We start from the raw sequence: 12,740 nt of genomic DNA, 5'->3' as shown, positions 1-12,740 counted from the left end.
TCTAAGTTAGACTAGTTATAGATCATAAACTCACATGAAAAAAATCAAAAAGACCCAAGTGATAAAAACACATGGAAGCCACATGACAACACTGTCACTGAGGCTTAGCCACATGACCACAATGGGATAAACATGCCATTTGGGGACATGTGTGGCCAAACCCCAGGCTGGGGAGGAAAAGAGGCTTGGACTCCAGGTGACAGGTAGACTACCACTTATGACTTAAGACTGCTGCCCTGCCAGGTACACCTTTCATACACTCAAAATAAAAAAAAATGCATTTCACAATAGAGTCAATTCTGAAATGAAGGCACAAGAAGGGAATTGAGCAATTTATCACAGGGATCACCTCATCATGCTGTGCTCGGGTTTCTCTCTGGCATCCCTCCCTCTCATGTTTATGAAAATCTCACTGGTGCAAACTTCATTTCTGATACACGTTCCTGCCAACTGGACCAGAAATACTGCTGAGACTGGCCTGTGCTAGATGATTTCAATTACGGTGCGGAAAATAAGGCATATTGTTTTTAAAACCCATCCAAGATCTTCTAATCTCAAAGGGGAATTTATCTGTGTTCAGCTTAATGCTTATACAGTAAGTGCCACATGGAACAAAACACACAACCTTGAGGCTGAGACCCAGAAAAACATCACTAGGAAATAGCTGCCTTCAGCCGTGTTTAAGCAATATCTGGAATTTTAAAAGTCTGTGCCCACGACTGTCATGAAACTTACTTCTTTTTAAAGAAGCATTTTGATGGCTATTAGATGTAAAATCATTCAAGACTTCTCCAACCCCCAGGCACAAACTGGTGCCATGGACTGACTTCATCCCCCACCTCTTACCCGCTGAGGAATGCCACTTTCTTTTCCAGACAGTCTTCCACTGAGTCAAGGGAATTCGTATTCCTGGGTCACTTGTACAAAAAGCCTGCAGTATTAGCAAATTCCCACTCCACAAAAAGCTACACAAGTACCTGAGACTCTTTCTTAAATAACTGGCACACGGCTTTGACAGCTAACCAACGCGCCAACGCTGTGTGTATGAGAAGCCGTTAAGACAAACAAGATGTCTGCATTCGTTACAGAAAGAAAGAAAAGGAGGGGAAAGCAGAACAAGGAAAGGAAGAAACAGGCCTCATGGAAACCTGTCCCACACACCTCAGGCCTCTCACTCCAACTGGATGTGTCCCACTGTGTAGCTTTACCTGTTAAGATGAGAATGATGATCACAGCAAATATGTCTGGGTTTTCGGCCAGCACTCCAGGGGCATTCAGAGCCATGTGCGTCCGCGAGAACTCCGCAATGGGTTTGCCAATCAGCTCATCAAATGTCGCACTCCAGGCTCTTGCTACACTTGAAGTACCTGCCACGAGACAGACGCACCAGAGGAAACTGAAGGGAAACCATGAACAGTATTTGGTAGTGAGTGTGCGAGGGTCATGGATGATGCACTGGGGCATGGTGGACTCTGGTGTGTGCTAGCTCAGAAGTGATGCTCCATTAGGTCCTTCAGGGTGGTGACAAGGATGCGGAGGTCTCATGGACCCAGACAGAAACACACTTTCCATCATGACCCAATAAGGACACGTGTACTGTGTTCCAAATATACAACTGAATAGTAAACAGTTTACAAAACAGTGCCATTACCCTTGTCACCTGAGAAGTACTCTGATGGTATTTATTCAACTCCACCTATTTTATTTCGTTATTAAAAGAAATGTTGGCGGCAAACCACGAAGTTGATATTGTAATCTGCTCACGGCTGCAGTCGGCAGATTGAAACACCTGGCTCAGGAAGCTTCTTTTCCAAGATCCCTCCGACCGACAACAGAGCTGATGGTCCCCACCCACCAGAGGAACACTGTTCTTCGAGTAAGATGAGACCAAGGAGATTCACACGTGTAACCCTCACCTCAGCAACAAAGTCACCTGCTCATCCCAGAGCTGGTGTCACCTGACTCAGAGGCCACAGGTGCCCGGGTATCTGACCACGGACACAGCCCAGCTCTCCTCCTCTCCATACCCTGCATCCCCCGGCATAAGGATCACAAACAAATGCAGCACCTCAAATGCCAGTAACTGTTAACTACACACATTCTTTCTTTTAACCTGAATAAAGCCACTGCTTTTCAATGAAATGTCACTAAAATTCCAATATTCACATACAGCATTCTCCTTTATTTTCAAAGGGGGCCTTGTTGGTGACTGTGGTCTGGATCACCCACAAAATTTGGCCAGAGGGAATTACAGAGATTAAATGTTGCTAGTTGGTCTTGTGCTGAGTATTTGTCAAAAAACTCAAAAATGTAACCATGCTTCTTCATCCTCAGAATCTATCTAGCCTATTATGGATTCTGTCCATCAAGGCCCCAACAGAAACCAGCTCACGGCTGCTCAGGCTCTGAAAACCATCGTGTGGGGTGAGACAGGCTGCCTCGCCTTCCTTTCTGGTTTCCTTCCCTCCCCATCTGTGAAACACAGCTTTAAAGGAACCCCATGTTTGCTGAGAAAAACTGCCCTTCCCCAAAAGCTAAGGCTAAGAATCACCCATGGTAACACATGCACAAGTCAGTCTCACACGAGCAAAGAACATTCTGGCAAAGAACCTTTCTTTCATTTGTTGGTCTGGAAGCAGCGGGCAATTCCAACTCAGGTTTTGTTTTATGCCCAGGTAAGTCCTCTGGGAATGTAACAGCTCATTTAAAACAGCTAAGTTCCCACTGAGTGACTTGAGCTTATAGGAGCATTTGTGGCTCTAAGTTTTAGTGTCATACTGAAACAAAGAAACGTTATTATGAGTTTGATTTTCAAACTTAGAAGCATAAGCTATGCTGGTTGTCATTAGGTACCACGGGCACCTGAGAAGAAAGGCAGGTGCTGCTCAGAGAGCCTGGCAGGAGCCCTCAACCAGCTGGCGTGGGCAAGTGGCAGCAGGTGCTCCACAGGGTGCCCGGGGCCCGCATCCCAGCGGGCAGCTCACAGCCCCCTATGACATTCCCAGTGTGGGGTACACAGGAGCGAGCTGGGACCCACTCACCACATCTCTGTGTTTTGATGTTATTACAAAAAGCTTTCTGAAATATAAACAGAATGTTTAGTGGCCACTTATAGTTCTACTTTTAGGAATTGGCCATTCATAGTCTTTGGATATTCTTATATTCAGGTGCCTGTCTCTTTTAAGTTGATGCATTCTACTTTGGTTGTAATCAAAATACAAATAACATAAGGAGAGACAATGCTTTCTCACCTACCAAACTAAGAAAACTTTGTATTTTGAGTGTTTTTGTTTGTTGGCTGATTGTTTTTAACACGGGTGCCCAGGGTCAGCAAGTATGTGTGGAAGGGAACCTGTGGCCACCCAAAGGATCGAAGGCAACACAAGCCTTAAAAATACGTAAGCCCACTGACCGAGACATTCTGCTTCTCAGACCATTTTAAAGGGAAAAAACCATGGCAGTGCCCAAAGACATTAAACGATTAACCATTTGTAACAATAACAACACAACTGGAAACAGTCTAAATACCCACAAGAACATCTAAAAAAGTATGCTATGTATATAAACCTAGGTAACAATATGCAATTATTTGGAATATTACTATGGAAACACCATAAATACTATGAAAAATGTTTACTATATTTTGTTTCATAAATAAAAAGACATCCTGGACAAAAAAATATACATTTGACAAAGATATTAACAATAGTTACACGATCCCTAAACTCTTATGCACAGAGACGGTCTTACTCTTCTACTGCGTTCCTACTATCTAGCATAATGTCTGGCACGGAAGAGGGGCTCAATAAATATCTGCTGAAAGAATGAATGAATAAATAACGATTTCTCTGGGTTGCCAGACTGGGCAATGTCTACTTTCTGTGCTGCGCTTTTCTGTATTTCCCAAAGTTTTCTGTATCGGTGGTATGTCTACTCTAGTGATCAGTAATCGAAAATACTAAAAGGGACTACACTCCTTTTAAGTAATAAGAACATCCCATTGAATCTACATCTCCTGTGTTAACAGGACTGACCTCCTTGTTCAAGGCCTGGCTCATTCCCACTAACAGTCCAATGCACCTAATCATTAAAAACTGGGGCACAAACCAGAAGGAGCAGCGATATCCATAAGCCCACCACCCTACCCTTCATTACAGGGAAAGGGAACATGTACAACAATCTAGGGAGGAGGCTAATCCTAGGGAGGAGTTAGTCCACATGGGGAGCAAAGGATAGTGTCACCCGTGGTTTGGAGGTGAGAACAGCAGAGAGGGAAGGAAATGGGCTCCAGGCCTCCTGGGACATACCAATGATATAGGAGAGGATTAAGTTCCAACCAGTGATGAAGGCCCAGAGCTCCCCAACAGTGACATAGCTGTAGAGGTAGGCCGAGCCTGTCTTGGGGACCCGAGCACCAAACTCGCCGTAGCAGAGGCCAGCCAGCACCGAGGCCAGCGCTGCGATCAGGAAGGAGATGACAATGGCAGGGCCGGCATTCTCACGGGCCACAGCTCCAGCCAGGACATACACGCCGGCACCCAGCGTGCTGCCCACCCCCAGCGCCACCAGGTCAAAAGTGTTCAAGCAGCGAGATAGCTGGCTCTCCTCCCGGCTGCAATCCACAACCTTCCGCCGCAGTATCTGATGGCCAATGTTGAGCAGAACTTTGCACCCCATCGTGCTGTTCAAATCTGCTAGAAAAAAAGAATGAAAGTGTTTATTATTGCCTTTCATTCTACCCAAGAACTTTCTCTTATCCCAACACAGAAAGTCACGATGTCCTTTGCCATCACTGATGGCTAAAACATTTTAAATCTCAGAATTCCACAAATTGTTGTCAGAATATCCTCCTATGACTTGTACCAGTCTTAGGCCTAACCAGTATGGACAGAGAAGCCTGGGAGGCCCATACACCCAGCAGCCTTGACTTTAAGTTCTCCAAGCCTCTACATTTATTTCAGCTCTTAATTTTCAGCTCTAAGTGCCCTTCTATGGGCAAAAGTTACATAATATGAGAAACACAAATTAATGACATTGCTTTTGCCCTCAATAATCATGCAATTCTCAGGAAAAATCAGATGTTATTCCAAGTAAAATGCTATGGAAGGCAAACCAAACCATATTTTAATTATTAAAACTCAGAGGCCTTGAATAGCAATGACAACGTTTTTTTAGACCTTTCCAGGATTCTCTGAGGAAAAGAATCAAGCTGCTTCCACTTTTAAGTTAACACAGAGTTAGGTCCAGAGCAGAAAAAATGTTGAATTATTTTAAGTTAGGGTTTTTTTTTTTTTTTTTTTAAATAACTCTTAACTACTCCAGGAAGTCCTTCTCTTCTGGATGAAGATGTTAGCAGATTGTGCTCCAGGATTCACTTCTGAGTACGAATCATGAGAAGGCACACATTCACCAATGGCTTACATCGGCCAACCTGCTTCACCCCCCCAGAACAAGACAGCGTGGGCCCCAGGATGAGCACACATCACGGACCACATCCCAGTCCAGAGTTCCAATCTCTCTCCTCTAACACATGGGCCAATCCTCCCTGGGCAGTTAGTTTATCCTAAGGGGGTGAGGAGGGCCGGTGAGCCCTTGGCCAGGACACCAGTGCCTACCCTCAAAGATGTGGCACATGGCTCTCCAGCCTTACATGGGCTGCCCACATGACTTCCACAGAGGCCAGTCTAGAAAGGGCAGAAAAGGGTGGAGAAACCTAACCAACACTACCTGGACCAGGGGACACGGTCAACAATTACAAATCTTTGAATATGTGATGTGACAAGGAGGGCACCTGACTTCTGTGACCTTCCTCCCCAAACCCATAACCCCCGTCTGATCATGAGGAAAAAAATCAGACAGATCTCAGATGGGGAACATTCTACAAAACACCTGACCAGTGCTCCTCAAAACCGTCAGGACCTTAGGAGCAAGGAAAGTCCAAGAAATTGTCACAAGCAAGAAGAGCCTGAGGAGACAAAACTACATGTCATGTGGGATCCGGAATGGGGTCCTGGAATGGAAAAGGTACCCAGGGAAAACTATGGCAATCCAAATAAAGCATGGGCAGTATCAGGGCCAGGTCACTCGTGGTGACCGTCCACATGAACTAGCAGGTGCTGGCAACAGAAGAAGCTGCTGTGGAGTGTATGGGAGCTCTGTACAATTTTTCTATAAATCTAAAAACTGTGCTAACCCAAGGAGTTTATTTTTTTAAAAAACAGCCTGTGTGCGGAGAGAAGCTATCATGATTTTTAGCCATTGAGGTACAAAAAAATATCATTGCCTTTTCATCTTTATCATCAATTGAAGTTTATTGACCTACAATGAGGTCAGTCACTAGAAAACATAATATAAATGGAAAAATGGCATATCTCACAAAGTCCATACTTAACCACCGAGAACACCAGACTGCCAGCTCACACTCCGTGGCCCCAGCCACTGGGCACAGTGTGGTCTTGTGCCCCTCCCAGGGCCTGGCCAGGACCTTCTGTGTGGTCACACGGAGTGGGAGCAGGCCTCTCTGTACTTCATCTGACCGGCCGAGAGCAGACCAAAAGAAAGCTTCTCAAGACTCAAAAGTTTTCAGCTAGGAATACAATCATGTGTCCTGATCTCCTCATTATAAAGATGAGGACAAATAACTCTGAAAGCCAAGGGTCAGACCAGGTCACAGAGCTTGGAAGGCACGGGGCCCAAGTGCTCATCTAGAGCTCTGGCATTCCAGGTGGGAAGGAAATGGTATCATTGTGCTGTAAGGTGGGGAGGAAGTGGGGAGGAAATGAGGACAGACGACATTATTTGTGGAGCCATCATGGAGCAGGAAGACCCCAGACACGAGGGTGTGATAGGAGCAGGAAAAGGCAGGCATTGCTAACAAGGCCAGTGGCTCCCCAGTCTACCTCAGGCCACACACTAGCCTGCTTCTGAGGCACCCCAGAGAGAGCAGCGAGCAACACTTGGGGAAAGCAGGTTTCCTAGTCACGATGAGGTTCGGAAGTACAGAAGGGGAGGTGGGAGGGTGGATGGGGTGACTGGGTGATGGGCACTAAGGAGGGCACTTGATGTTATACTATATGCGGGTAAATTGAATTAAAAAAAAAAAAAAACACATGAGGTTTGGAGTGACCTAGGGAAGGTCCCAGCATTGGTGAGAGCCCAGGGTGTAATCCCTCCTGGAACCTCCTTTTCTTTTCTTCCTTACAGGATTTAACTGGTATTATTCAAGTCCGATTGCAAATCACAACAAAGCTTTTAGAAAACAACTGCTTGGATAACGAGTTAAAGATGCAACATTTCAACACAACCCTTGGCAGAGAAGGCCGTGCCAGGGGAGGTGCAGAATCCCTGTAAAGTCACTCCTCGACATCATTTTTGGCAGGGAGGGGATTATTTTAAGTAGATAGGAATCTTTTAGGGAAGCGGAGTGTGAAAGCTTCTTGTGATGTGCACTGTTTTCAACCAGATTGGTAAATGCAGCTGACATTTAGAGAGTGCCTACCTGCTCCCACCCCTCCTAGATGTAGTCTGGTTAATAAGTGCATTCCCTCCCACAAACAATAAAAGCCAGGGGCAAGGCAAAGCCAGTGCAATTAAATAGCAACTTCTTTCCTTGGCTTCACAGAGTAAAGTAACCAAGGACCCAGGAGGCTTATGCCAAGGGACCAGGAAGGTCTCTTCTTCTAAAAGACAAGACACATCCTATGCTGGGCTCTGTGAAGGGACTGGTCCATGATTTACACTCCTTTCTCAAAAGTTCACTGTTGTCTGGAGCAGAAGTAAAAGCTGCTGGAGCCCAGACATAGGCCGGGAACATATTTCTGTGCCTCCTTGGAATGGAAGGTGAACAAGGGCCCAGTAATCACGTCAGGATGTGACGGGCCACCAGTGGGTGCAGAGCTACAGAGGAGATGCCACAAGTGCCCTGTATCACCAGCACCCGCCAGCCAGAAACCCACTCCAAGAACTCCCTTCCTAACACGGGGGCTCAGCACCATCTTCAAGTTAAGGGGGCAGATTACTGGATTCTATAAATTTAGATAGAGATACTGGTCTTCAAACATAATGTGAAAAGGTAAGTCTTTGTTGAGTACAACATGTGACTAGACAGATGTAGTTCATGTCTTTTAAACAGGCACACGGTGGCTCTTGTCTCTGGGGACAGTTCTCGGCCTCTTCACCCCCAGCAGCCTGGGGGAAGTGCTCTGTGAACCACTGCCCTAGGAGGCAGCATAAATGGACCCTGAAATGAGACCAACTTCCCACTATTCACCTTGGTTACTTTTTTCTTTTCTCTTCTTTTTTAGTTTTCATTAGTGAAGTACGGTGGATATACAATGTGACATTAGTATGACATTAGTGTCTTGTTTATGCTGAACTCACATGCTTGTTATCAGGGGATAGGGGAGGCTCAGTTCCTTTGGAAGACGCTAGAACAATGCAGGCAAATGCTGCTGGAAGGCCCAGAGCTGACAGCCCAAAGAAGGCATGTGTCTCTGTAGTTTGTTTCTACTTTCCAGGGTAGCTGAAAAGGAGAGCCTCACCATGTCCTGGGTTTAATTTTAAGAAATATCCTTTCTGTCTCCTTAGATATAGCATAAAACTATTCTCCAAGCAGGATCAACTGTCAGGATTTTGTACACATTATGCCACCATTCCCATTCATGCCAAAATCCCAAAGTTGGTCATTCAACCAATAGTGAGACTAAAGAATATTCGTCTCTGCAAAACTAATCTAACCATTTGAATCCCTGCAATGGTGGGTTGTTATGGACTTTTGACTGTTGGGGTTTACACAGAAAATTGTCACAACGCTTTTGAAAGCATTAAACGAAAATCAGGTTATCCTTTTTCGTGGAGAGGAATCTATACAATGGTTAACACCTACACTTTCGTTTGGGGTTTTGACAGAAATCTTGCAACAGTGAGGGTCTCAGATCTGTCTTATCCTCTTACCCCTACTCATTTATCATTATTAAAGAACACTTACCTTAGGTGTTATCCCCTAATAAAAGCAAAGGAAAGTCCCTTTCCCACAGAAATTCTCACTCCAAGGTGTACTCTACTAATCACTATGTAGCAATAGGAGTAAAATGATCCAGTGGGTCAGGATTGCAGAGATAAAATTTTTCCATGCTGTTTTGAAGAGGTCTGACAAAGATGGGCAGGTGTGAATAGATGCCTTTCTTTCAGTTTCAAATTTAATGATAGTTCCATCATTGAAAAAGTCAAGCTCAATGGCTTAAGGGAGAGAGAAGGGGTCAGGTGAGGCTTTTATGCAAAGCTCATAAATGCCCTTCTTTGAAGAAAATATTAATATTGACGTCTTTCCTAAGTTAATATTCTTGCTTTTCCTGTAAGTGGTCTTCAGAATGGCCCCAGCCCCAAATGGCCTGCTTTCACTCAGCCCTTGGTAGGAGCCATCTAGAATAAAATCTATCCTCCAACAGGAGATACACCATGCTCTCAGTCTGTCCAAAGCTAGGGAAAGCAGATCTTTTCCAGATGCAGCCTTACGGGGCATCACTAATGAATGGGATGGCACACAGAGTCGATTAAGCCGCTTGGGCTTCCCTAGAGCATGAGCAGCTGGCCAGCCATATGTCCACATCCATGGTACCTGGAGGGCCACAGAGTGCCTTTAACGCCAACATGGAAGGGGCATTGAGGCAGTAGAAGAGGTCCAGGAAAAGAGTATTCTAGGGCACGGGCTGTGGTGGGAGAGGAAGAGACTCATAGAGAAGGAAACAACCTGCGCTGGAGGAAGCGCTCTTGTTCTCAATGTCAGATCTACTTTCCCCAGATGGTAGAAGGCCCAGGAGAAAGAACGTAAATTAAAACAACAACAACAACAAAAACACAACAAAATCAGAGTGTAGACAGGACTGGTGGACCACTAAAGATGAAGACCTAAGGAGGTGTGTGTGGCACCATGAAAGGAGGTAAGAAAATGACAGAGCTGAACCAAACATATGGGTCCAGGTGGTGAGTTAAAAGTGATGCAGCATGCCAACACTGTCAGAGTCTGCAATAATGGCCAGCTTAGAGACACGTCTTCCCCGGGCAGCAGGAGTCCATCTGCCATGCAGTGAAAGGTGACATCTTCTGGAGCCCTCAGGATCTACATGCATCTGACCCCAGGCACCACAGGACATGTTTGGGATTTAACCAAATCCCACCAGAATTCATTGATCTCACCACCCCTGTTTTGATGCCCTGTGCTCAACACAGCCAATGTTTCTAGAAATACATAAATCCACAGTCCTACCCCAGGAAGCAAGAGTGTCAGGGTGGGAAGAGGTAAGCACTCATGACAGCTCCAGGAGCTGGGCCCACCAGGTGATGGGAGCTCCAAAAGAGAAGGTCTAACTGTCCATCTCAAAGGCCACTTCAGGTTTCCCCTACTATCAGAAAGTGCAGCGTTCCTATGGAACCCTTCATAAGTCAAACAGTGTAAAGCAAAGAAATAATCATTAATTTACATGTGAAATTTGTTGAGCATTCTCAGACCAAAAAAAAACAAAAAACAAAAAACACCTCTATTAGACTTTTCTGACACCTTAGGACATGTCTTGCTAACAGATGCACAAAATAAATTGAGATAAAGCAGAGACGTTCACAGATGCAGTTCAAAGCTCTAGTGGCTTGATGCTGAGATGCTGAGTACAGTCCCTGGGGAAGGAGCAAGGCTCGGGACACTCTGGATTTGAGCAGCCTCTGTAACAGTTCACTGCAAAACAAATGCTGAATGCTGCTTTCTTTCACTTTTTGCCTTTTTTTGGTAAAAGTGAAAATCTTCCAATTTCTTTTAGTTAACAAAAAATAGGTATGTCTTCGTAATAGCAAAATGGCATAATGTGGGACACACCTGTACTTTCATAGGGAAAAGAGGCATGATTTCATCATGCAAGGATGGAGGCATAAAGTCCTAAGTCCACCTGTGCATGTCCTTGCTTCCATCAGAAGCCTCAGATATAAAGATGCTGTATGCTTTTCTATCACAACCCACAGGTAATGTGGCTTCTCACTGGAATGGGCAGATCCAATGTGATCACTGAACCTCAGAGTGTCCACCCATCCCCCAAACCTAGGGGACTTTAACACCTTGGCCATATCAGAAAAAACCCAGCAGCCCTGCAGTCCATGGCATGCCCCTTCTACTGATTCAACAGGATTAAATGCAGAAGTTGCCCAAGGCCCCTGAGGTCCCATCAACAGCAGTGTATGCAGCCTGACACGAGGCCATAAGCTCTAAGTCTGTACAGCAGAACAGAGTTGCTAGACACAGGGGTGCAGGAGGAGGCAGGAAAGCAGAGGTTCTGCTTCTCAATCTTGACTTCCAGGCAACAGAAGGACAGGCCCAGGAGGCCATGGAGACCCACGACAGGTACATGCCCACTAGGGCAGGACAACTTCCAGGCACAGTTCAGGAAGTCAGCCAGGGAACCACAAACTACTCAGAGAGCTTCTAGTGCAGAAATGGCAAAGAGCAGGGCAAACGGAATGGAAATACTGACCATGAGCACAGCAATGGCTTCTCAGCCAGGCAGGAAGCAGCAAGGAGCCACCTCCACGGTGGCTGTGAGTGGTGCTACCACCCCATAAGCTCACGCCTCACAGAGGCCCAAGTAAATAACTCACAGCGCTGAGAGCTGACAATACCATACTAATAAAAAACTAGAAAAAGATCTGTCAAGCCCAAATCTGTTGCTGAAATGGTATGCAGGCAGAAAAGTGTTTCCGACAGCTTTAATGTCCTGGGAAAATATCAAATAAAAAGGTACATTATATTATCCCAATGAGCATGTCGGTGGGAGGAGGGATGTACCAAAATACCGAGATTATCTTTCAGATTAGGCGTTGTTTTCTTTTTCTCTATATTTGTCATATTATCTGTAATGAGAGGTGTTACTTTTTAAAGCAGAAAACAATAGTAATCATTAATAACAACTAACGCTTTGGGACATCAGCCAAATGAAAGATTCCTTAGATAAATTATTTTATTTAATCTTCACAGCACCTTCTCTAGCCAGTAATACTCTGCATTCTAGAACTCCATAATTCTCAACCCTGGGTACACAAGAGAACCACGTGGGAAGATTTTTTTCAATGAAGGACACCCAGCCCACCACAGATCACGTCACTTCTCCCAGGTATCTTGCCCAAGAACATGTAGCTGGTGAACAATGGAGTCGGGGCTTGAACCCAAGTCTTTCTGCCCCAAAGCCTTGTGCTGCCCTCTGAAGCGGGATGTCCGGGTTTGAGGAACAGGCATGGAGAGCTGGTACAGGAGAGAAGCAGAGACAGATGGCATGGCTGACTGGCAGAGGGAAGGGTCTATGTGTGTCCCACCTGGAGAACGGCATCCTAACCCTCCTCCGTCTACCAGCAGGAGGAGGCACCAGGCAGCATTCATAGGACCAGACATATGTAGCACCCACGGCAGACGCATGGTCACCCCCAGCTGACTTAAATTGAGGAAGCTGACAGGAAACTGACCTTCATCTTAGGTAGTCCCCAACACTACCATCAACTTCTGAGAGTCTGTCTAACAAAGGACTTTTTGTTAGCTGAACAGTTAATGGTCTGAGTTGCTAAAGAATACTTTTGTTTCTCTAAACACATATAAATGTAAAAAGTTGTCAAATGGGTTAAAATCCAACATAGGTAACACAGTCTTGCCTACTAAGCCTTGAAACAGTTCTCATCTTCCTCACAGATACCTCCTGTTATGGGGTGGGCTC

The 12,740-nt window shown here is 45.4% G+C and overlaps 1 protein-coding gene across 1 annotated transcript in view; it reads right to left on the bottom strand.

The window, feature by feature from the left end:
* SLC7A1 (solute carrier family 7 member 1) overlaps positions 1-12,740 on the bottom strand; it is a 66,464-nt gene that overhangs the window by 16,678 nt on the left and 37,046 nt on the right. Inside the window, 2 exon segments of the mRNA NM_001287553.1 lie at positions 1,209-1,367; positions 4,308-4,691. Of these exon segments, the coding sequence (NP_001274482.1) occupies positions 1,209-1,367; positions 4,308-4,677 (529 nt within the window). The 5' untranslated portion in view covers positions 4,678-4,691.

Source organism: Canis lupus, chromosome 25 (assembly GCF_011100685.1).
Source record: "Canis lupus familiaris isolate Mischka breed German Shepherd chromosome 25, alternate assembly UU_Cfam_GSD_1.0, whole genome shotgun sequence".
Lineage (NCBI taxonomy): Eukaryota > Metazoa > Chordata > Mammalia > Carnivora > Canidae > Canis > Canis lupus.
The sequence above is the reverse complement of the archived record's forward strand: the minus strand, read 5'-3'. Positions and strand labels throughout refer to the sequence as shown.